Here is a 26,424-nt window from a genome sequence, read left to right as displayed (position 1 = left end):
GATAAATTGTAGATGACATCATCCGGTTTATAGGTTAAGTGAAGTTAATATTGGGAATAATGAAAAACAAATTTATATGAAGGAACGTCTACCGATTCTACAACTTCAGGTAACTCACTTTCTCCATGTTGGAACTGGACAGTTCTGCTGTAGTCATCTATCTGTAATTCTGGCTCAGTTTTTCTCTCACCATTAGCTCTGCCTGAATTTGTGGTCATTTCTTACAGCTCTGCATTTTGCAGCTTCTATGATCCTTTACTTGTGTTCTCTCTAACTGCCCTCAATCCATAACTTTTATGTTTTGCTGTTCACTTCCTCGTTCTCACTAACACTCATTAACCTTTCAACCAGATGACTCCGCCTGTGGCTTATTCCCATGGCCATCCTGGCCTCACCTTATCAGAGACATTCCCTTTGTCCTCACCATCCCTTCCCTGCTTTTTCGGCAATTTTAACTTGTTTTATCTTTTTACTCTCTATTGAGAAAAGTGTCTGATCTGAAACATTGACTGTATCTCTTTTCCCAGATGCTGCCTGACCTGCTGAGTGTTTTCAGCACTTTCTGTTATTTAAGGGTGACTCTCAATGCTGTTTTAATATCAAAAGAAAGTATGGAGCAATTTATAAGCCTTACTCATAAGAAGCAGTCAACTGTTGTCTTGTATTTTGTTTACAGGTGACACTGAATACATGCACATTCCAAAATCCTCTTGGTCTTGCAACAGTTAGAATCGTTGGAATTTAGATTGATACCTAACTCAGTAATCACCTATTCAAAGCTGATGGTTTTGTCCCAGCATATCTGAAAGAACATCATAAAATATATATAAAGCTAAAGAACGTAGACAGCTCACGTTTGGTTTCACACTACAGAAAATGCACTGCTCAATAAATTTCCAGTCTCAGCCAGTTAGAATCACAAGGAAGGAAAAACAATGCCAGGACTTGCTTCATCTAATTTGTGAAGAAAAGCTCTTCTATTTGTTGTTTGAAGAATGACATATTTGGGAATTAATATGAGAAAAAGGTAGCATAATTCCTGCTGGTTCCTCTTTGGTGACACTGACGCATGAATTTCTGATTGCTTTGCAGTTGTTGGAGTGAAGCTTGATGTAAATGCCTGGATGGAAAACTTCACAAAAGTAGTTAGTAAGAGCAAGGTAAGAGCATGAAACCAGTGATTCTCAGAGGTCACTTGTGAAAGTGGCTGTGTGGGTAGTTTATGGCTGTTTTTAATTTTAATGTTTTTCAGAAACTGTAACCACAATTGTCATCAAAATAGAAAATATTTTAGACAATCAGTTGCAGATCCTTTCTTGTCAACTGACATGTTTTTAACACAGAACTAATTGTTGTACACATGAGCTTAGTTTCAATTTCACCCCACCGATTCCCAAAGCATATATCGAAGGTCTGAAGTTCCTGTACCTGAGAATTTTTACCTGGGGAAGCTGGGATATGGATAGAATCTGAGACCCTGAAACGTCACATAATTCATAACATGCCTTTGAAATCCTGTTGGAGCCAGAGATAGATTGTGGGATGATTCTAGTTAAATTAGTGAGCAAATCTGGGGATTTCCATTTTCCTGAGGAAATTCCATGTTTGAATATGAAAGACGTCAGAAGGAGTTTGTCTCATCCATGCTGTGAAACCACAGGATTGTCATAAAAACTCATCTGATTCACTAACGTCGCAGGAGAGCGATAGCTGGTGTGGTCTGTTTGTGACTCTAGACCCATCAATGTGATTGAATCTTAATTGTTCCTGAACTGAGAAGCCAGTTGGAGGACAAAAAATAAATGCCAACATTGCCGACACCTACACCAAATAAACACACGAAGAGTTCTGTGAGTTCCTTTCCAGCCTTCTGAAGGCATGTAACATTCTCTGGAACATAAGTGTTCTGGAGTTTGAAGTTAGGTGGGGTTGGGGTGAGTAGAGATTTAGTTCCAGTGGGCACACACTTGATGGTCTTGTTCTCAGTTAATTTTGGGGCTTTACATTGTTATTTAACTTGGTCTCCTCCCTCCAAAAAGCCTCTTCCTGAAATTACCTTTGGATAAAACTGTAACTTTAACCCATTCCCCACCATCCATCTCACATTAAGTTTATTTATGAGATACAGTCACTGCTGACAATACCAGCATTCCCTGTCCATTCCAAATTGCCCTTGAACTGAATGGCTTGCTCGGCCATTTCAAGGGCAATTAAATGTCAACCACACTGGTGTGGGTCAGCTGTCATATAAAGGCTCAGTGGGTAAAGATGTTTCTTCCCTAAATTAAATTAGGTAATCCAATGGGTTTTACAACATTCCGTCAATTTCCTGGTCATTGTTTTACCATTTTAACCCTGATTTGCACAAGTAAATTAAGTGCTAGAAATTCCTTTGCACAGATTGCTGCCCATTGCTCTATTAGGGAAGTCATCCAAGCTCTGTACTGAAGGAGAGAAAATTTTATCAATTTTTCCTTCAACCTGCAGAAGTAATTAGAGCAGGCACAGGCATCCTTCGTAAAGTTCATAAAACAGTAGGTTTCCCCAAGCAATGCTGAAATTGATAACTCTGGTTTCAGTACAACATTTTCTATTGGTACAGTGTCTCCCAGCTATTGCCATTTGGCCTAACAGCTGATATAGAGCAGGCACAGGCATCTTACTGTTGCATTTGCTTCCATGAGGCACTTATGCGCTGCATTCCTGTCCTCAAAGACCACCATGCAACTTCCTGCCAGAGTCCCATTGTTTCCGTGCAAAATAATGTGCCCTGTGCAAGCTCAGTTCTTCACCATCCTGTGCAGGACGTTTTGTCCCCTGAAAGCACTCTCCCGACACTAGCATTCATTCATTCAGTAGCAACACTCTCCAGCTGTGGAATGTCCCTTCAGTACCCAGCTGTAACTATAGTAGCTGTTTGGCCAAATGGCAATAGCTGGGAGAAACTGTATCAATAGAGAATGCTGCACAGAAACCACAGTTGCCAATTTCAGCATTGCTTGGGGAAACCTGCTGTTTTACAAACCTTGCATTAGAAGTGCTTGATCTTGTGGCAGCTTTCATAAGCATTAGAGCAGGCACGGGCATCTTTCTGTGCCATTTGCTTCCATGAGGCACCTATACATTACATTCCTGTGCTGAAAGGACCACCAAGATTTGATTAGAGTGATCCTTAATGCTGTTTCAATGTCATTAAAAGGTAGTAAAGCAGTTTATAGCCCAAAATCTCCAGCTGCCATGGTTAGAATTAAGCACACATCTACTGACCTTTTGATTACCAGTACCAGAACAATAGTATTAGTGCCAGCAATATGACCATTACACTGCTATTTCTATACGTGAAACTCTGGTCTTTGGGCTCCTCACAACCCTGTCCATTGTACGTCACCAAGAAAGAAACCCTTTGCATCATCTCCCCTAGGTTCAATTGTCATCACACTTGGGCAGATTTAGCTTATGTGTCTTGGATGTAAATTGCAACGACCCTTTGAATGTACTAATTCTTTACTTCCCATTGCAGTGTTACCGAGAGATCTGTGACTGCACAAAGAATAGCAAGGTAAGACCAGGATCACCTTTACTGCACCTATGTTGTCAAATCAGAAGAATAATAATAATAACAACATTTAAAAGACATTTGGACAGGTACATGGCTAGGAAAGATTTAGAGGGATATTGGACAAAAGCAGGCAAATGAGACCAGCTTCGATGGGCATCTTGGTCGGTGTGGACGAGTTGAGCTGAAGGGCTTGTTTCCATGCTGTATGACTCTATGACAGAGTCAACTTGTATGTTTGTCAATGATCATTCAGTTTTGCAGTGATAGGTTTTCCAGGGTAGGTTTTAATTTACCTGGGGAAGGTTTCATTCTCTGAAGTTGTGCGAGCTGTGTCAGGCGGTGAGGATGTCCGAGTTCTGCTGTAGAGGATCCATTTCTTCACCTAATTATATGTGCATAAATCTGTGTAAGTAGCAGGGCATGTTGAAAGAGAGGTTATTGAAACATATGTGATTTTAGGATTGATATAAATAGGAGCATGGAGAACAAAAGGAGGTACATTATTTTTCACTTTATAAACCTTACTCCACAACTAGAGTACTGCATCCTGTTATAAAAGCATAACTTTAAAAAAAAATGAGAGGATCGTAAATGAGGTGCAGAAATGATTTACTGCAATGTTTCCAGAAATGAGAAATGTTGGTCACAAAGTCAGATTGGAGAAGCTGGGATTCTTTTCCTTGGAACAAACAAGATTTAATGGAGATTTCATGGAGGTGTACTGGATCATCTAGCTGTTCTAGATGGGGTCAATAAAGAGACGTTCAACTCATTACTGAATGGTTCAAGGATCAGGGCAACTGATTTTTTAAAAAAAATAGGTAAAATATACAAGGGTGAGTGGAAGAAAATCTTTTTTTTAATGCATAGAATAATTAGGATCTGGAGTTCACTGCCTATAGTGGTGATGGAAGTGGACTTAATCAGTGCCTCCCAGAGGGAATTGCATAGGCACTAGAGAGAGAGAGAAAAATTCAAGGGCACTGAGGAAAGATAATGGAGAAGGGATTGACAGGATTACTCTAACAGGAGCCAGAATCAATTTGATGAACTGAATGGCTTCCTTCTGTGTCAAAACAATACTTTTCTATGGAGGGTCCAGTTTCTGTACTGTATGTTCTGATATGAGCTTGTCCTTGGCTGGTCAGTGGAGTAAACCTGTTCAGCATGTCTCAAACTAATTTTTAACATGAAATTTTGAATCCTTGCTTCAAAAAGTAAAATAAATTGAATCCAGCTGTTGTTTTCCTGGAGAACATAAAGAAATACTGTGTGGTAGTCAGGCAGTTAGTATTTATAAAACTGCTGACAGGATGTTAATAGTGGGAGCTTAATCTAAGTGGTATAATAGGAACAAGAATCATTTTAAAAAGTCAAGAATAGCTTTGATTTGACAAGCATGGATGGGCAATAAAAGTTGCAGGAATTTGCCAATGTCAAGAGAAGAGCAAGCTTTTGGAGAACCCAAATGCAGTGCACTGGTACGAGACTGGAGTCGGGATGCTTCGTCAGAACCAAACACAGGCGGCAACCAGAAGGAATCTTGCCTCAGGACTCTGAGGTGGGGTCCCAACATGAAAACTGGATATCCTAAGAGGAACAGTGAAACCAGGATTGCTCTAGAGTTGAGAGCACGAAGCAGCCAGGAGACAAAGTATACCCAAAGGTTAACCAATACTCTGGCAACTAGTGCTAGTGAAACCAGGGCTCTTATGCTAGTCTTCTGATGGGGCTCAGGTGTGTGTTCTTGTGCAATTAGTAGTGCATGGACTCCATGTGCTGCATAACGAGGCATCATCAATGGAGCCAAATCGAGGGCCAGGACTCAGAACCATGACAACCAAAGGAAATGGAGTTAATCCTAAATCTATGACACCAATTGGAAAACCAGGAAAGGAAACTGTAGCATCATGCATTCTAAATAATATTTGGTAAATTTTGTAAATTTCATTTAAGAGAAATGCAGGTGAGAGAAATGATTCAGTATGCCTAACATCTGCAAATGATTCTTTGATTAATCATAGTCACTGGAAAATTATCATTTAGACACACTGAACCTTCTGCCTGATCTGCACAGAATTTACTTGACAATAATATCTCATTAATATTCCAGAAGTTGTTTTCCTATATACATTTTCAGTGTGAAATGTAAACTTTATTTGGCTCTGACTGGTTAATTTGGCTGTGTTGGTTAATTAGAATTATGAAAGAGAAATATCTTCCCTCATTTGGTGTCTTTTCTGAGATTATTGATTAATAGCAATTGGGGCCATTTGGACACACTCAGCACAGTCAGTATGAATCCACAATGAAAACTTCATACAGCCCATGACAACAGTAACTGGGAGGGTTATGAGGTGTTCAGAGTAGAGTTTCTGCTTTTTGCATAGTTGACGATCTGGCCCATATTGCAGCATTTTGAGAAGTATTTACTTGCATTCTTACATATTGCTGAACGTAAAATCTGCCATAGTCTTGTGCAAACAGGTGGCCTTTAAAAATAATATTAAAATAATAAAATGCTTTTAATGTGTTCCTTGAAATACTTGAAGGTAATAATTTGGTGTAGTTTGATTAATACAACCAAAAATGGTTTATCACAAAGATAGAAAAGAATCTAATCACTGTGTCAATCTAAATTATAAATATAAATAAAATCATAAATTACTAAAAATGGTTTTAAAATCATACAGCACCATCTGGTAGCTATTTTAAGATGCAGTAGACTTAGAAGTTCATGTTCACCTCAAAATGTGCCTGGGGCCCCTGCACCACTTTGTTTACGTGCTGATGGAGAGTAATTTTCATTGTTGTACTGCATGAAAGATTTTGGTTGTGTAAGTATCATGACTCAATCTTTTGGACAATTGGGCACATTAACTGAATATAATTTTGCGTGTTGGCCACGTTCCTGTGAATGACACTACATTACGGCTTGAGCTCTTAAAGCAGCAGGGTCAGCAGCAGTTTTTGCTGGAAGTCATAGGATAGCTTCAGATTAACTTAAGAGTACCAAGACGAATACCGGAGCAGGGCTTCACTTATCCAGGGAGGACTTGTTGATTCTGATGGCAGAGGGGACACTGAGGGATCCCATTAAAAATATGGAAGGATTCAACTGACACAGCTTGGTTCCACCATTGCAGCTGAGCTGATTGTTGCTGTATCAGACTGTAAGTAATGGTGTTTCCCTTTAAGTATTACATGAGCTGGTCAGCTTCCTTCAGTTCGGGCCTGCTGCCCTGTCCATGTATTCCGTATGGTGCACATGCCAGTAGTGGTACCAAATCTATGTTGCTTGATGACTGGCATCACCAGTATTTTCCTAATACCCTTCATGAACGTGCCCACTATTCGCACAAAGTCACGTCAATTAATGTTACAAAATGGATGCTGTAAGGTCCCACAAGCAATTGATCTGATGCAACAATCCAGTCCCATTGCACATAAAAGAAACACATGGTACTCAATCGAAATACTAGGCCACAGTCATTTTTTTCTTCAAATTGCATCATGTAACTTTATGTTGGTTCACATGTCCCTTCCCCCAAAATGTTCAGCTTAATTCTTGAGAGAATCCTCAGAATTCTGTGAACAAATGAATGCAATTACCCAATAGGGCAGATGGCAATTGATTTGCCTTGATCTGCCCACAACCTTGATGGCCATGGTTGTGGGCAGGGCTAGCTTCTAGCACAATGTTTTTAAACTAGTGCAAAAGATTGCAGAAACTAAATTTTTATCAGATCTAATGTGTGCTTAAGAATCCACAACCTTGTGTGGAATCTCTTGCTGAGGGTCTTTTTCAAGCTGTAACGTGTTACTAGTTGGGTGGCCATGCATCAGCAGGATCTGGAGAGCCTGCGTGAGCTATGGAAGGAGTGCACCACCTCTGAAACTATCCATCCACTCACATCAGCCTTGTTAACCAACACAGAACCCAGAAAACAGTTGAGGCCTTTCAACCTTTATCCAGTGGGACTGACTGGGGAGAAGAAGACATGATTAATGCTGGGTCCACAGACATTTTCAATCCTATATTAATGACTTCAATGAAAGGATGGAGTGTTACTGTATCCAATTTTGCTGATAATCTGGAGTTATGTGGGAAATTGAAGTGTAAAAAGGATACAAAGTTTGTAAAGGGATATCGAGTGAGCAAGAAGATGGCAGATGGAGTATCATGTTGGAAAATATAAGAAGAATTTTTTTTTAAATGTGAGAAACCAGTAAACACTGGCACCGAGAGGGATCTGGGTGTCCTTATTTTTGAGGCACAAAAAGTAAACATGCAATCAGTTAGGAAGGCAACATTTATATGAAGATGGTGCTACAGAATGAGAGTAAGAAAGTTTCAGCAATTATACAGAACTTTGGTTAGGCCACTTCTGAAGTAGTTTTTGCTTCAGTACCAAGGGAAGGATATGCTTGCCTTGGAGTCTGTGCAACACATATTCACTAGGCTGATTCCCATCATGTGGAGTTGGACCTGTGAGGAAACGGAATAACATCGGCATGCTCCCACTGGCAGATGATCTCAATGACAATACAAAGTCCTTGAGAGCGTTGACAGATGATGAATGCTGAGAGGCTACTTCATCTGATTGGAGAACTGAAGAGCATTGTCTCATGATTAACAGCTGAAATTTAGAACTGAGATAAGGAGAAAATTATTTTCCCAGAAGGTGTTGTTCACCTGTAGGGTGTTTTCTTTGCAGCACTTTGACTGTGTTATATTGGATGATGGTGGATTCCTGCTAATGTCAAACCAGGACGATTACATTGGAAAGGTAAGTGCTCTTAAATTCTTTGAATTTTAATCTTAGAACTTGCTGGATATTTTTGTTATGTTTGGGGTGATGACCATTGTTTCCCTCTGATATTTATTTGTGAAGTTAAATCTATAAATTTTATCCAGAACAAACATTGACAGTCTTAAAGTAAGGGAGAACCAAATGATACTGTGGGTTGGCGTGTTGGTGGAAGGGCATGTTGTGATGAGGATATTGTGACTGCAATGGAATATAAATCGACTAAATGTGGGTGAGAACTTGGCAAATGGAGTTTACTGTGGGAAAATGTGAGGTCATGCACTTCAGTAAGAGAAATCAAAAGACAGATTTTTATCTAAATGAAAAAGAGTGAAGTTTAGAGAAATCTAGGTGAATCACAAGAGGTCAGCAAGCAGGTGCAGCAAGTCCTTAAAAAGATATATGTATATTAGCCTTCATTGCAAAAGGATTGGAATTTAGAAATAGGGAAGTTTTGTTACAATTTATACACTTTGTTGGTGAGGCCACAGCGAGAGTTCTGCATATCTTATGGAGGTTTATAAAATCACGAGGTGGATGGTAACAGTCTTTTCCCCCGGGTAGGGGAGTCCAATACTAGGAGGCATAGATTTAGGGTGAGAGGGGAAAGATTTAAAAGGGGTTTGAGGGGCAACTTTTTCACGCAAAGGGTAGTGAGTATATGGAATGTCCATGAAGAACAACATTGTTCTTGAGACATATGAAGAGTTCTGAGACAGCCCAACCCAGCCAGTTGCACCAGACAAAGTTAAATGGCCTTCCAGATTCAATTCTGTGCCTTCCACTCTTCTCCAGAAAAATATTATAGGCAATTTTCTTGTCAAACAGATGCCAAGTTCACGCAGTTGTCAGATTGGTGTAAATTATAAGGAAGGTTGCCCAGTTTTTGTAATCCAGGCCCCATTTAAATAAAATACAAGCTCTGCCAGTGCTGCTGATTGGTAGATTAATGATTTGGTGGTGGTTGTAGGAAGGTGGGTGGCCTTAGGCTGGTAAATCTAGCAGTTCTGTCCACAGAGTTGGCCCTGGGATAAACAGAGTGGTGCTGAGGGTGGGGCAGGTGTGGGAGTAGGACCAGCCACTGGTCTTACAGGCACAGGAAGGATATGATATTTTTGGAGCAAGAGAATAACTCTCACAAGTCCATTCTCCAGTCAAACAGAAATGTATTTATTCAATCGATCTTTCTTCTGCAACGGAACACTACGGACCACCTCTTGCACTACTATGATCTCTGATTCTATTTTTTTGCACTAATGTCTTGCTTTACACAGTTTTTTTTCTCTTTTCATTGTCTTGTATAATTTATGTTCTGTGTGTTGTCTGAATCTACGTACCTGTGATGCTGCTGCAGCAAGTTTTTCATTGTATCTGTACCTCACCGTACTTGTGCACATGAAGAAAAGGGTCCTAATTACCTTATAGGCGTGGCCCACGCACACTGCCTGATTATACTGAGCATCAAATGTCAATGAATGTTTTGGACATGAGGTACAACAATTCCGCCAATGTACAGAGGTTTGATTGTCACCTTTCAACCAATCTGAAGCAAGAAGGTTCACGATGAGTTGTTTTTGTCATAATTTTCCCTGTGTGGCCATTATGAAACTTGGAGGTCCCTGCTTCTGGTCACTATCTGATCATAACATGATTCAATCAGTGAACACTTGATTATTAGTAACCACTCTCTTCAGAAGTCATTTGTACTCAAAAGGCCTCTTATTTCAAGCCACATCTGGTGACCATCTGTGTTTAACAAATTTGTCACCTAGATACATTTCTGCAGAGATTAACTGTCTCAGGAACAGGGCCTATGATTATTTTATTTTCCCTACAGGGCTATTTATTTCAGGAGAGACCCAGTATCTCTTTTCCACATTCTTTTAGGCACCTTCTTTCTTGGAAACATACACACTAACTTAAACTTGTGTGTTCTAGGAAACCATGGCATATACTTTGGTTTCCAAATATGGTCAATCAAGTCTTCATCTACATTGCCCTCTCTGTTATTGTGCTAACCCAGACCCCTCACTGCCATGGAATTTCTAGAAAGACCGTTATAATCTTCTGACTTCCAGTGAAGAGAGGTTATCTTTAAGAGGACACTCCAGTGGAAGTGTTATTCCTTGGTTGTAGCCCCTTCCAGCTCTGCTATACGAACCACTTCTGTGAGGCAGAAATATATTTTTTTTGCTGGGTATTTTTACATTATGATATGCAAACTGATCTTACACACCATTTCCAATGTATGGATTTCCATCTACCATGTTCTTACTTGCTTGAAAGAAGGTAATTTAAAAAAAGTCATGTTTTCTGAGCAGCCTTCAACAATTTGATTAAGGACCATTGGCCACCTTAGTTACTTATGAAAATATTTGGGATCTCACTGCCTGGAGTGTCCAGGCAGACAACAAGATAGTCAACCATTATCACTGCTGCCCTTACATACATATATCAGGTCATGGATGTCATTTCACAGATGGGAAACCTGTCATAACCTTCGCATGAGGTGGTCAGTCAGTATTTGCTGAGAGATGAAGAGATCAGGTATCCCACTTCCCATGTAGTGTTGGTGGGAGGCCTCTTGATGTGATGCCTGCAAAGTAGCTCAAACCTTATTTCTGCAAAAATGCTGAAAGTCCTCAGCAAGTGAAGCAAAACCTTTGGAGTGCTTGATTCAAGGGAAGATTGGCTGGTGCAGTCACAATTATTTTGTAAACTAATAGAGCAGCCAATTTGATGCTACTATTTATCTTGTTGCTGCAGCCATGGTGTTTATGGCAATGAATGTTGATTTTTTTAATGTATCAAGCATTGTGCAAAGTAACTGACACCAGAGGTACATCTGGAATTTCCTTGATGCTTTTCCTGATCAGTCACTCCAGTTCTGCAAAAGCCACTTCCTTGATTTATGGAGACTGATCCAGAGAATTCCTAAGGAAGTTCCTGGCACTGGACTTTTGATCAAATTTTTTTTGTCAATTCCCATTGCTGTTTCAGATTGGCAAGTTCTTTGGTGAGATTGACCCAAGCTTGATGAGACGTCTTCTGAACACATCACTATATGCCTTCAATAAATCCTATGATTTCCAGTCTGTGTGTGATCCAGAAAGTGAGACAAAAGCTGCGGCTGGTCTTCGTTCAGTCTACATTGTAAGTAAAGCTATCGACTTCAGTTCCGATATACCTGTTGTTCTAAGACAATGCCTCTGAATGCTGAAAGGATTGCAAACTGGAACAGGTTATACTTCACATCAGTGGAAGCACACAAATGTTTTGTCTATCTTACAGAGTTTATCTTTAGGAATGTTTTATTGAAATTTGTATTTTATTTCAGAAACTTGGTATTTTTTATTGGCTTTATAATGAGAGATTATTGAAAGCTGTCGAACCTGACTGCCTAATGCTAAGCAGTGTGCTGCCATGAAACGTAATAGTGCAAAATGGCTTTATGACCAATAGCTGAACAAACCCCAGGAGCCCCAGCTCCCAGATATGAACATCTAAAAATCTGCCAAGGTTAGAAAGCTAAAATAAAGACAAAGTGCTGGAAACACTCAGCAAGTCAGGTAGCATCTCAGGTTTGGAGACCCTTCATCAGTTCTCACCTGAAGCATCTCACCTTCCGGAGATATTGCCTGACCTGCTATGTATTTTCAGCATTTTGTTTCTATTCTTGATTTGTATGTTCCAGGTGTAAATGTGTAGCATCAAAGCAGCATTAAGCCAAGTGTGTATGTGTGAAACCCTGACAAACCGAATTTGTGAGGATTAGGGAGACGTTCTGCAGGATTCGTACCTAACATAAAGGAAGGTGTTTGTCACATGCAGCCATGTCCTTGGGCTGACAAGTTACATTGGCCCTAAGACTTTTTCCATCTGCTTCATCTTTTTTCTCTGATGATTGGACAGTGTGGGGCTCCACTTGCAATATCTCAGAGAGAACAAAGCATTCTCTCTTTGTGAAGGGAAGATCTTGCCTCACAAGCCTGATAGAGTTCTTTGAGGAGGTGACCAGGAAGATTGATGAGGGCAGTGCGGTGGATGTGGTTTACATGGATTTTAGTAAGGCATTTGAGAAGGTTCCTTATGGTAGGCTTCTTCAGAAGGTCAGAGGCCAAGGGATCCAAGGAAGCTTGGCTGTGTGAATTAGGAATTGGCTTGCATGTAGAAAGCAGAGGGTTGTGGTGGAAGGAGTGCCCTCGGATTGGAAGGCAGTAACTAGTGGTGTCCCGCAGGGATCAGTTCTGGGACCTCTACTTTTTGTGATATTTATAGATGACTTAGATGAGGGGGTGGAGGGCTGGGTTAGTAAGTTTGCAGACGACACTAAGATCGGCGGTGTTGTGGATAGTGTGGAGGGCTGTCGGAGCTTACAGAGGGATATTGATAGGATGCAGAGCTGGGCTGACAAGTGGCAGATGGAGTTCAATCCGGAGAAGTGTGAGGTGGTACACTTTGGAAGGACAAACTCCAGGGCAGAGTACTGGGTGAATGGCAAGGTACTTGGCAGTGTGGAGGAGCAGAGGGATCTGGGGGTTCATATTCACAGTTCATTGAAAGTTGCCTCACAGGTGGAAAGAGCAGTTAAGAAGGCCAATGGGATGTTGGCTTTCATAAGTCACAGGATTGAGTTTAAGAGCCGCGAGGTGATGATGCAGCTTTACAAAACTCTAGTTAGGCCACACTTAGAGTACTGTGTTCAGTTCTGGTCGCCTCATTATAGGAAGGATGGGGAGGTGTTGGAGAGGGTGCAGAGGAGATTTACCAGGATGCTGCCTGGATTGGAGAGTATTGAATATGAGGAGAGGCTTAAGGTGCTAGGGTTTTATTCACTGGAAAGGAGGAGGATGAGAGGAGACATGATAGAGGTATATAAAATACTGAGAAGAATAGATAGTCAGCGCCTCCTTCCCCAGGGCACCAATGCTCAAGATGAGAGGTCATTGACTTTAAGGTTATGGGTGGGAGGTTCAGGGGAGATGTCAGGGGGAGGTTTTTCACCCAGAGTGGTTGGTGCATGGAATGCACTGCCTGGGGTGGTGGGTGGAGGCTGATACATTGAACAGGTTCAAGAGCTTGTTGGATAGGCATATGGAGGATTGTGGGATGGGGGGATATGCGGGAGGAAGGGGTTAGGTAGTGTGAGGGTGGTTTGATGGATGGCACAACATGGTGGGCTGAAGGGCCTGTTTTGTGCTGTATGGTTCTATGGTATTCCTAAATTGCTGGTTCCTTCTGTCATTCTGGGCCCCACCCCTCAGGTGGAGCTGTGACCAGTGAAACAGCAACAGCTGGGCAAACAGAAGCTCAATCTAGCGAGGAATGATGTATTATTTTCACTACAATGCTGATGTGTGGTGGCATTATTATATCTGAAGTGAACAACTTTTTTTTAATAGCAATTTCTCCATTCCTTATGTGAATGTACTTCTGTATATTTTGTATTGGAACATGGAGCAACTTGAATAGATTTAAGTAGCCTTGTTCGTCACAGATAATACAGACAGAATGGAATACCCTGAAAACATCTAACAACACAGTCCTGCAAACAGAGAGGAAACTAAATGATGGAGGGAGCATTGGCATCCCAATGACCCATTCACCCAGAATCATAATTTGTGTTGGACAGTGATTCCAACCAGCTCTTCAGTGCCATCCTCTTCCACTGTCTAAATCTGATTATCGTATTCGTGAATGCTCCTGTATTAATATAAAGCATTTAAAATCATGGTTCTGAATCAATGTCCTAAATTAATAATGCTGTTTCTGAAATCATTTTTAGCCCAGCATAGTCGATATTTTGAATATAGGTTGGTGGGCGTCCAGTGCAGCATGGTAAGTAGTTTACATATTCCTTCAATATCACACTTGCTTTGTTTAAACTAAGTTAATAAATTAGTGAGTTTTGAAGGCAACAGAAAGCAGACACCTTGACAGGCCACCCATTAACCTGCAATCATTTTGCAAATGTTTCAGATTTCACGCATGTGGTTGACCCTGAATACATTCTGACAGATATTTGGGGAAAACTTTAGCTGTTTTTTAATTTCGTATGTAGAACGTCTAATTTTATGGTGTATCCTTTGCCTACGTTTGTTTGAATCAGGAGCATCTGTAGATCTCGTTGCTCAAGCAATGTTAAATTTGAGAGTGCAGTACTCCCCTAACCCAGGTAGCAATGATTCATCTGATGGGCTCAGTGCCCATTTGGATTTGTCATTCTGTTTCTGCTCTGGTGTTTGTGTTGTTGGATTAACTCATTTAAATTTGGTGCATTGATGCTTTCGGGAGGCCTGTTATCAACATTGCTTCCTCGCTAATTGATTCCAGTTCTTCAGACTAACATGCAAACAGCTCTAATAAGCAAGCTTTCCAAATTCTAACAGATGCATCCAACAGCGAGGTAAGTAATCAGGAAAATGCTGGGTGATTGTGAAAAGAGTGAGGGGCTGCTGTTACCACTGGTGATCTTCAGGATGCTGCAGCTTATCTGATGGTGTTTGAAGAGGACAGACAAAGGGTAGTCTCTTTGGGTGAGAAAAGGGTGGCATTTATACTTGAGTTGGTTTGTTGCTTCCTTGGAAGCAGCAGGGAAAGGGAATGCAGTAGTTCAGTAACTTTGCACCATAACGACACCCAGGTTAACAACAAAATTAGCAGGAAATGAGTATGGTACCAGGTCGAGCAGTGAAGCTGAAGCTCTCAGGAGAATGTATTGTCTTTCTCTAGTCCAGTAGGCTTCCTCAACTGAAACTGCTTTGTAGCCTCATATCAGCTTAAACCTTTGCCTTTGGTCAGGTGACGAGATCAGGCAGGAAGGGATAGATTTTATCTGATGGCTCTGACTATTAAATCAGATTCGATATAGAACTCACAGTCTGACATTCTGATTTGATTAAGGACAATGTCAACAGGAACAGGTTTATTATAAGCAGGCACCACATTTTTTAAGACTTTACCTATAAATATTAACAAGAATATTGTAGTAATTGAAATGATCTAATTAAGTGGCACACAGGGTTGGGGATATGAAATCATTTCACAATAGAAATTCAATTATATGTAATTGTTGAAAAAATATGGCTGCATTAACCATTTTTCAGTGCAGATTATTTGATATATTCTCAGGAATTGCTAAATAATTCATGATTTACCAAGTTCTGACATTAACTTTAATCAGACAGGGTTAACTGTTCATCTTTAACTGCCTGGCCAGAGATCAAACACGGCAGATAACATGTCCTTCATACCCTTGGTCCACGTGGAGCGAGTATCTGGCAATGCTGGAAAGGACATGTCATCTACCCAGGCTGTGAGGGAAAAATCTACCCCACCATTCATGAGACCACTGTTTCATTCTTTTTTCTTTCTGTTGCTGTCCAGGTCTCTGCTGCAGCAGTTATTCCTCAGCCTCGCCTTCCCACGCTTTTTGGAAGCAGGTACATGAGCACTTGTTTGGGACTGACTCATGAGTTCTATTATTAATGACAAAACATTGGAAGAGGAATGAATTTTAGTGCATTCATGCTATGCCTTGATTTTCCGCTTTGACTGCATATTTTCTTAAGGTGTCTGGGTGGTTGCCAACTCTTGTTTGGATGTATTCCTGGGGTGTTAATATAGGACTTCCTCCAACCACCCAGCCCCCACATCCATTTTTAACAAGGTCTGTTCTCTTTCACCAGTTGATAAATGAACAGACATTTTGTTGCATAATTGGAGAATTCTAGACTGAACCTTTATTCCACATCAATATATTTATAAGTAACAAGCAAATGTGTTCAAAATATAAAACATTTATGTCAGTAACCCTCTGTCAGAAGGGGTGGGGGACTGGCAGGAGCCAGGAAAATGCTGTGGAAAGCAACAGACCCTACTGTATTATAATGTGGTCAGCAAATTTGGTGCCATCATAAAGCATCTGATCACAACTTGCTTATAGAATCAGTTTATTCAGGCAATGACTTGGTATTGATACGTGGGCTAGCAGTCTTTTATTTTTTTTTAAATCACGCCATTGCCATGGCAAGTCCCTATGAATAATGTTTCTTGGGCCTGAAATGTCAAAGCAGGAATGATAGAAAACATGCTGGTTGACGTGGTCAACAATGTAGTGGAAAATTTCAAGAGCAAGGCGGCCCCAAGAGATTTCTAATCCCTGTTTATTGGCGCGAGGAGTGTCATTATTTGATGCCATTTCATTTCTTCCATGCAACCAATCTGTATCCTGGACTTTGCCTAATTGCGATGCCTTATTATTTATAAAAAAAATTCTGGGAAATTTATCTCCGACACCCAAATGTGATCAAACGTATTTCAGGAGGTAATGGAAACTACATGCGAGAATCCATGATAACCGGCCTACCTTCTATGGTGGATATATTTACCCATCTCAAGAACCCATCCTTCTCTCTTTTAAAATATACCTCCCACCATGTAATCTGGATCTATTTTTGTAACTTCTAATTACCTTACCTCATCCTCCTTAACCTGGCTCCCTCTGGTCTTCATCCATTTTAGCAAAGTCTAACCCTGTCTTCATTTTAAAGTCTTCAAGCTTATATTCTCAATCTGTGTTTTGCCAAAGTATCAAGAAAGACTGCTGTCTCTCTGGTAGCCACAGGTCCTTAAACTAAGTAGCTGTCTAGAAAGACTCCATTGAGCCTTATTTGAGGGCACTTTGTCTTCTCATTTAAGGTACTAACCCCTGCCTATATCTTCAAGGTTCTGATGCTGCATTTTGAATATGCTACTTGGAGCATTTATTATGGGGATTTATTTTACTTTACACATCTGTATTATACTAACTGCAATCTGTTGGGATAAAAAATATTTTGACATTTGCTCACCTTTTAATGTTGGCTTGCAGTTGATGCAGACATTGAAGATTTCTCCGAACCTTTATCAAAGTCAAGCTGTATCACTGAACAGACTCAGTATTACTTTTATGACAATGAATCCTCCTTCAGTGGGCTTGTGGACTGTGGCAATTGCTCAAGGTAAGACTACAGCAAGTGGTGGCACTGACGGACTCTGTGGCTTAAGATCAGTGATTTTTAGTTGACCCAATATTTCATAATACCGAAACATTTACAAAGATGCCAACTGGGTGCCATTAGAAGAAATATACCCAAAAGAAAATTCCCATCAGGGAATGAAAATGAAGTCTGACAGCCCCTTTTCCTATTTCAGGATATGCTAAAGGACTTTTTCGCCAATTAACTACAGTTGAAGTGTAATCGTCCTTTTCTTCTGAAGCAGACCCTCCCAGTCAAGAATTACTTACTTCCCCTCTGGTTTTGAGAGTCCTCAGGTTGCCAATGTGGAACTGGAGACTCTTCCACAGGGAAGGCAGGAGGTGACCGATGGAGAGGTGGGTGTAACCACCTAAAGCAGGCATCTCTAGGCACTGGAAAAACCACCAATGCTTTCTCTGCAAAATCCCTCCAATCCACTGGAAGGATAAGTGAACCAATATCAGTATCCTCTCCCAGGTCAACATCTGCAATTATGAGGCCCTAGTTACCCTCAATCAGCTCTGTTGGGCAGCCCATGTTGTTTGCCTGACACCAAACGCCAGAAATAGATATTCTATTCCAAGCTATGTGATGGGAGGAGAGTACCATATTTCCTTACAAGGTAGAAAGAGGCCATTCAGCAAAACAAGTCAATAAGAGAATATTCACAAGAATCCCATTTTCTCATATATTCCCCTGTAAGCTCTTATCCTGTCTTTTTCCAGTAACTCCACCCCCCCTCACCCACCCAAATTCACCCACCAGCCACCTGTAGTAGGGGTAATTTACAGTAGCAGTTAACCTACCAATCAGTGTGTCCTTGATATGGGAGGAAACGCACATGGTCAATGGAAGACAGTGCAAACTCCACACAGGCTGGCACCTGAGATCAGGATCAAACCCAGGCCACCACCTGCTGTGCCAAGCAGGGAGATAGAGGAAAAGATTCAAGGATGTGCTCAAAGCTTTCTTGAAGAAATACAACATCCCTGATGATTCCCGGGAATATCTAGCCCATATCTGCTCAAAGTGGAGGGGCAGCATTCAGAATAGTTAATCGTACAAATAATGCATGAAGGTTAGAAACGAATTTCATCTTGTTGATTTTCCCATTTCATTTTAGTGCTTGTATTTGGCTGAATGCTCCTCCACTTTAAGGGAGTTTGCTACATATTTGGTTTTAATATAAAGATGTTGCAGTTAGAAAGTATGAATAGTCCTACAAATTTTTAACCAGGCTAGATAAAAGTACTGAATGAAAATAAAAAAAATGCAGATACTGGAAATCTGAAGGGTGGCGGGGGGGGAGGTGGGGTGGAAAAATAGAATATGCTGGAAATACTAAGCTGGTCAGGCAGCATCTGTGGAAAGGCAAACAAAGTTAATATTTCAGGTCCAAGACCCTTCCACAGAACTGGATGCAAGTGCTGATGTGTTCCATGCACAAAAGGTGTGACACAGTGGGTAGGTGATACGAAATACTGGGGTGCTTTCATAGCATAACTGATGCTGGAAGGAAAGAGGTGAGGTGACTGATGTATGCTGAAAGTCAGGAAGCTGAGGAAGTTTCTGAAGGTGGCTGACAATTCATGACTGCAGTCTCGATGACAAACTGGAGAGTAATCGGAGGGACGAAGTATAAAAGCAGATGTTCTCCCTGAGTGTCTGATTTTTTTAAAAATCTTCAATTTCAGGCTCTTAGTTGTGACATTGGTGTCTATACATCACCTGGCACCATCATAACATCTCCATACTATTCTTGATAAAGCTGCTCCCATGCCTGCCAAATGGAACAGTAGCTGATTGAGGGAGACCTGCAATATCATTTTTACCCCAGTGACATAATTACAGAGAGACAACCAACCAGGAATTGATACTGTCAATATTTTCTGCAATTATATGAAAGAATCATGAGATGCTTCTCATTAATAAAGATGATGCCTTGGTACCAATGTCACAACATCATTGTCCGCTGTTAGGGATTTTAATTGACTGCAGGTTACCTAGTGAAGAAGTAAGGTTGGGTAAAATGTTTGGGTTTTTCTGTAACAATTGTAGCATGAAGTGAGATCAGAGTGAATTAATATCCCACTTTACATTGTGACTTAAAAGCAAGACCAAGTACAGTTTGGTGTGGAGTGAAACATATCACTGACTTGCTTAGAATCCATTTCGTCCAACCAGTAGAGATCAATTTCAACCCCATAAATCTGATGAAAATCTGATCCAAGTGAGATTAAAAAGGCCATGGTAATAGATTATCCTTTGATCAGAAATTACCTAGAAATGATACGCATCTTTCCCCCTCAATCATTATTCATTACGAAAGTATTTTTATTCAGAATAATTCAAGTTCTTGTTTCTACTGAAAATAAATTGATTTCTCTGTTTATCTTCTAGGCTTTACCATGCAGAGAAGCTCTCCAATACAAACCTTGTGTTTATACTGGTGGAGAGCAAGCATACATGTCAGTCATGTGATTCAAAGCCTCTCATGCAAGCAGAGCAAAAATGTATCCTCCATTCAAAATGATCTGGATGTAAATGTAGGAGCCATAACTTATGTTTGCAGATGATACCAAAATCAGCAATCTCATTAACTGAGGAAAAATTGCTGAGACTGCAGGAAGACATCAGTGAATTGGTCAGGTACACAAAAAAAAGTGACAAATGGGGTTCAATCCAGAGAAGTGCAAGGTTACATGTTTGGTGAGGGCAAAAATGGCAATGGAATACACTGATTATAAAATTCTCAACAGTGCAGAGGGATAGAGGGTCCAGGACTACATCTCAATAAACGCCAAAAGGCAGATGGTTAAGAAAATATGTTGGGTGAAAAGGAAGAGAAACCAATAATTAGGGGTCACAGATTTAAGATAATTAACAAGGAAACATTTTTTTCACCCAAAGAGTGGCGGGATGGCACTGCCCACCACTTGGGGCCCTAATTCATAAGGCCACAAACCAAGCTAGAAGATGGGAAACTGCACAAGTAGCTGCCTTTTGTTACCTGGGCAATTATGGGCTGAATGCCCTACTGTACCGTAATTTCTTATTTGACGAAAGATGTTTTAGAAGTAAAGTACATTTTGGACAGAGGGACAAAATGGGGAGTGGCAGATCAGATGTCCATAATACAGCCTGGATGCCTTCCCTTCATCAACTTCAATGGAAAGAGAAATAGAAAAAGATGCATAACAGGTGCTCAAAGTCAGATTTCAAACCCAGCTGTCTTAACCAGGCCTACTAGCCAGTGATATTTAGCAATTTATAATCTCCAGGTATTTGGACCTCTTGTAACAAGGATGATCATTTGCATGTGGGTTCGGCTTGAGATGTCCATGAAGGACGTATTCCCAGTCAGATGTTGTTGGCAGATTAGGGAGCAGTGACCCTCTCCACTGATTTTTTTTAAAAAAAGCTGTGGATTTAGGCTTGCTTCTTTTTTGAAATATCATTAAATTGTTTTTTTTTGGCTTGTTTTACTTGGACTAATTTCCACCTCTAAACAGAATAGTTTAATGGGTGATTAGGAATGGTAGTTACAAATGGAACACCAAAGCGAATGCACTGCTCACTTATGCAGAATCAGCCAAGAACAATGTGGCCTATATTGCACAGTAATGAAACAGATAATGATCTGCCATTGGGTTGCAGTGATCAGCAAACTCCTCCAGCAAACTGGAGATTGCAGAGCTGGGCAGAGTTCTGTCTGAATTTTGTCTTCCCAGGAAGCGCAAGTTTGACTTTGCTGCCAATCCCATGGGGTGCGGGCTCAAATTTGTCCTTTAATTGCTGTACCTTGTGAAAGAAGCAAGTCAGTTGGACAATTTACTTTGGGGATTATGAATGTTAATTGCAGTCAAGAAGATAGAAACCAAGATTCTGCAGCCCATCCCACACTCCCACGATAACTTTGCTGAGGCACCGCTGAAACCAGGATTTGAATAAGCTACTTTCCAGACTGGCACGGGAGCACTTTTGGTCCCTTTGGGAGTTTCAGTGCCAGTGGTGTAAGATGGAATGGAGTCTCCCATCAACAGGAGATGATCAGCACCATCTCTGATCCTCTGAGGAATTTGGCATAAGGTTGGTTGAAATGTACAATTACTCACAAAAAGTACAAGTGGAGCTTATTTTAGGGTCTAGTCTGAAATTGTGCTGGAGTGTGATCCCCTTTTGGAAATTGAGAATGATTGTTGTGGCATCATTTGACAGGCAGTGACATAGTTTTACACCAATATGACAGACATAATGTCTGCAACTTCACAGCCTTTTCCCTGCATTTCTCTGAGGTGTTGGGTGGGGGTGAGGCAGGTTCCACTCACAGATGAAGAAGAGAGACTGCTATATTACTACACTAGTTGAGTAGATTTTAGTGTTGCTCCAACAAGTAACAAATATCTGTGGTGTAACCACAGTTCTTTGTGGAAACTTCAGAGATTATAATTAGCATTTTTTTTTTGCTATGGCTTATACTTGTTGAGAACTTGTGTCAGATAATAGACTTACCCTTGCACTCAGTTCAACAGCTGAACTTCATTTTCTGTAGTTAATTTTCAGGCTAACTCATCTTTTTAAATATATTTTGGATTGTTCATCTCTGGGTCTTGAAAATATCCTTTGAACATTTTACGGGTTACTATATCTACAACCCTTTCATGTATTTCAGCTTCAAGTACTATAACGTCCAGATACCTCCACTATGCAATACCCATATGTTTATCCTGTTGAATTATATTTGCCATTTGGTGGTCCAGCCTACCTCATCTGAGCGCACAGCCACTTACTCACTAAGTTATCATAACATCAGCAGGAGACCATTCGGCCCATTGTGTCCATACCAGAGTAATCACATCAGCCCCACCCTCCCCTCCACACCTACTTTCCTGTATTCCTGCAGCTTATTCTCTCTCTCATGCTTCATCAACTCCCCTTTATATTCTTTTGCCATTTACTGACATTGCAGGCTAATTTACAGTAGCCACTTACCTGATCACCATTGGGATGTGGGGGAAATCCAGAGGTTCAGGAACCCATGTGGTCACTGTGAGAATGTGCAAACTCCACAGAGACAGTAGCTTTTTCCTTTTCCAAAGGAGGTTAATTCAGTGATTACAGCATCATATTATTACAATATTACAGTGCTCTATGATCCACACTATTTACAGTTTCAAATTATATCATGGTCACCTCTATCCAGAATGTATTCGAGCCCCTGTGGCGCTCACCAGTCCCAGAGATCCCCCATTGTACCCGTGGATACCAGGTGCTCCTTCTCCAGGGACACACGGGCATGGACGTAACCCTGGAAGAAGGGCAGACAATCAGCTTGGGCAGAACACTTGACTGCCCGCCACCTGGACCCGTGAATGGCCACCTTGGCCAGGCTCAGGAGCAAACCCACCAGGAGATTCCCCCGACCAACCCATTCCCCTCTGCACCGGGTGTCCGAAGATCAGGAGTGTGGGGCTGAAGTGCAGCCAAAACTTGAGGAGTAGCCCCTTCAGATATCCCAATAGAAGCTGTACATTATACACTGACGGCTCCTGGCCGCAGGAATGACAGGCGGCTGGGGAGTCTGTAAACCGACTTAAGAATCTGTTGCATGGTACTACTTTATGCAACACTTTCCAGCCAAGGTCCCCAATCTAAAGGGGGAGGACTCCCACATAAAGAGACCTCCCTCATTGCCAGATGGCAAAACGGACCACCACGACATATCCGGACAGCATTGAAGGTCAGGATCAAACCCAGGTCACTGGAGCTGTGAGGCAGCAGTGCTCACTTGCTGCCTGTTACCACAGCTTGTTGTGGTTTTTCAGTGGCTATCATCATTAAGACTTCAATTACAGAGCAGCAATGTAGACTGGGAACACAAAGACCATATTGTTGGATCCCTTAGAAGGAAAATTTAATACCCCTACATCACCCCCTCTCCCTCACCCCAGCATTGTAATTTATGTCATGGCTTCAATCTGCCTCCATGCCTTTCCCTCGGTGCCTGCTGATTTTGTATTATCGAGGATGCTTCAATACAGCATCTCGAAAGATCTTCTGGAGGTTGTTATCACATGGTTTCCCTATCAAGTTGTCAATATCATTTCCTCAGAAATCTGAATTCCAAGTATTTATTTAATACCATATAAGCTCACATTTAGAAGGTTATTTTCATACAGATTTTTAAAATATGATAATTGGTTTTATTTTCTGATTGTTCAGCAACCACAGATCACTATTCAGTCTTCAGTAGGGCTTTGTGGTTGCCTCGCTGTCTTGGGAATGCCATTTCTTTTCCAGTTTGCTAGAATATTCCTGGTATTTACTGATTCCCACAAAATACCAGACAGTGCTTCAGTAATCTTGTTTATGGCCCAATTGGCTTATAATTTTAATTTTATGTGGAATTTCTTTTTATTTATAGAGTTATTGCCAAGGACAGCATTTATTGGCCATGTCTCATTGCCTTTGAGAAGATGGTGGTGAACCACTGCAGTCCTTCTGTTGAAAGTTCTCCCTCAGGGCTGTTTAAGGAACTTGAGTGAAGTTCTGGGTAACATATAAGATATGCTTCATTTGGACAGAATAAGTACCTACCCTGCTGAAACTAAATCCTCCCAAGTTTAGTTGAATGTTTGTTCTACTGTTCACCTCCATGTGAGATCCTTAACTACCCTGTTGCTGTTTCTGGATCCTAAGACTTCTGGAAATCCTGTTTTGCACTTAGTTTGATTTATTTGTTTTAAATTCTTTAATTTGATTTGCTGGACCTTCTCTTTCTTCTTCATGCATCCTGTAGCTCTTATTTTACTCCCAAGTTCTTGAACTTTTGCTACAAATTGGTGCACCCAGTTGATGACTCACATTATAACCCAAGACTGGGAGAAGTTCCAAACTATGAATCCAGTAAAGTATTGAATTTGCTCATTTCTGAAAACGTTTATATTGAAAAGTTCTGAAACTTTGTGAGAATACAGGCAATCCTGCCCGCTTGACCAGTTTCCCTTTAACTTTTGAGCATACAGTCCCTCACTAAACCACACAAAAATATCTATACCGTTAATTCACAGCTGACAAAATGATTTTAACCTCGAAAATTAAAATAAGCAACGATGAAATGTATTTTGGTTCTTTTGTACAGTGTTTCTTCCTTAATTGCACTTTGCAGCTGATGGACCAGATCCTTGTCTTTTAGCTCAGAATCCCAGACATAGGAAAGGTCCCGATGTATGCTTTGATTCTGATGAGCGTGTAAGTATGCAAGGTTTGGATTCAAAGACAAAAGAGGGCAATGAATGAATATCAGGGAGTATTGCTATTGGCTACTTTTAAAAGTAGCATCTGGCAAGGATGTGTCCAGATAGCAGCCTTGCACAAATGTGACATTGCTCTGGACCATAGTTTCTTTATTTTGATAACATATCATAACTCTTTTGGAATGTTAACATAAAATTAACTGCAGCTTTCGATATCCTTTCTTCGAATACTCTACTTTCAGGCAAAAAAAAATCTGGTTAATTGTGACTGGACTTTGTCCCTAGTGCTTGGAGTTTAATTTCTCCTGTACAGATTGATCCTGGAGTATCATAAAACTCTCCAACAAAAGAATGCCAATCAAATGACAAATAGTTCTATCTCTGCACTGAATTCAATTTAGGAAAGTCAGTAAATTTGTAAGCTGAAGGCTCTGTGGGTACCAGCAACATCTCACATAGCAGAATATTTTAGGCAAAGGAAATCTGTCCTTTAGAAAAAAAAATATTGATTACAAGTCCAAAAATATTCAGGGCAATGCATAGAGAGTTCTATATTCAAACTATCCTCAGTATGAAGGATCCTTTTTCTAACTTTCCTTTTAGTTCCATTTGTGATTATTGTAACTCAGAGCACTTCATTGTGTCAGCCGTGCCTTAGCTAACAGCATCCTCAGGATGCCCTAGCTTCCAATCCCCTCTTAACCTGCGAACAGAAAAATCTAGGCTGACGTTTTATTGCATTCCTGAGGCAATGGTGTGCTGTCAAAAATGAGGACCTGCCTGCTCCCATGTTTTGAAATGATTTCTGTTTACAATACCTCTGTAGTGGCTTTCACTCATACAATTTAGGAATTCTTTGTTTGAGTTGAAAGTAGAAACTATATATGCTAAGTGAAAGTTTCATTGTTATAGTTATTAAATGGCATACACTTAACTGAGGATAAAGTTCACTAACCCAAACAAAGTGCTGCAGAGTTACCTTTCATCACAAGTGTTTGGGGATCTAGTCACCAAAAAAATAATCCACATCATGCACTTATGTGCTTCAATTAGCTGAAGGTCCGAATATTTCTCACCCCTCATGATGCCAAAAATAGCATGTGTGCTCCCCATAAATCCAATGCGTGAAAGTACAGTAACACTGTTGCTCACAAGCTTGGTGTCTTTGCTGATGACGTGATTGTGTGTGTTTTTAATTTGTTAATAGTGGGGTATTTTCTGTTTTGTGATTTACACTGTGACTTTCTGCTCTAGGTGGATGCCCACATTAACTCTGCCAGCAGCCAGCAAAAATGCATGAACTCATCTTGTTATGTCTTTTTTTTTGTGTTCCCTTTTTTTCCTTCTTGCTACTTTGCCCGTTGTTAATAGGATGAGCCTATATGCACAACGAGTCGTGCCCCTGCCGTGGCGTCAGCTCCTCTCTTCATTTTACTGCAAGTTTTGATGTGGTGCGGAGGGTCAGTTACTTTCACTGGATTTTGTTCTTTAGTTTCCTTCTTAGGTGTGATATTAACATGAAACTAACATCCTACAAATAATTGTGGTCCAGAGCGAACTTATTGTCGTTTGATATTTGCAAAGCAAGTTTTTTTTTACAATTAAGTTTCCTTTCTGAACTAGAGTAATTTTTCTTCAGACTATAAATTTGAGTTCTTCCCAGAACAAGTAACAGATTGTACATTGTTTCTGTATTCTTTATTAATATATTTGAATTTATTTTCATAGGCAAAAAAATTGTGCTTCATAATTTGTTATCCTCATAGATAAATGTTTAT

At 40.6% G+C, this 26,424-nt stretch overlaps 1 protein-coding gene across 2 annotated transcripts in view; it reads left to right on the top strand.

Moving 5' to 3' along the window:
• The window catches only part of LOC127580329 (voltage-dependent calcium channel subunit alpha-2/delta-1), a 532,630-nt gene that overhangs the window by 494,909 nt on the left and 11,297 nt on the right, over positions 1 to 26,424 (top strand). For both annotated transcript variants that reach the window (XM_052033643.1, XM_052033642.1), the window contains 9 exons: positions 1,093 to 1,160; positions 3,521 to 3,559; positions 8,278 to 8,349; positions 11,371 to 11,523; positions 14,156 to 14,208; positions 15,757 to 15,812; positions 17,243 to 17,372; positions 19,791 to 19,903; positions 24,559 to 24,641. In XM_052033643.1, the coding sequence (XP_051889603.1) occupies positions 1,093 to 1,160; positions 3,521 to 3,559; positions 8,278 to 8,349; positions 11,371 to 11,523; positions 14,156 to 14,208; positions 15,757 to 15,812; positions 17,243 to 17,372; positions 19,791 to 19,903; positions 24,559 to 24,641 (767 nt within the window). The remainder of the gene's footprint in view (positions 1 to 1,092; positions 1,161 to 3,520; positions 3,560 to 8,277; positions 8,350 to 11,370; positions 11,524 to 14,155; positions 14,209 to 15,756; positions 15,813 to 17,242; positions 17,373 to 19,790; positions 19,904 to 24,558; positions 24,642 to 26,424) is intronic.

The sequence above is a fragment of the Pristis pectinata genome, chromosome 19 (genome assembly GCF_009764475.1).
Source record: "Pristis pectinata isolate sPriPec2 chromosome 19, sPriPec2.1.pri, whole genome shotgun sequence".
In the NCBI taxonomy this organism is placed as follows: Eukaryota; Metazoa; Chordata; class Chondrichthyes; order Rhinopristiformes; family Pristidae; genus Pristis; species Pristis pectinata.
This window is presented reverse-complemented; position numbering and strand designations above follow the sequence as displayed.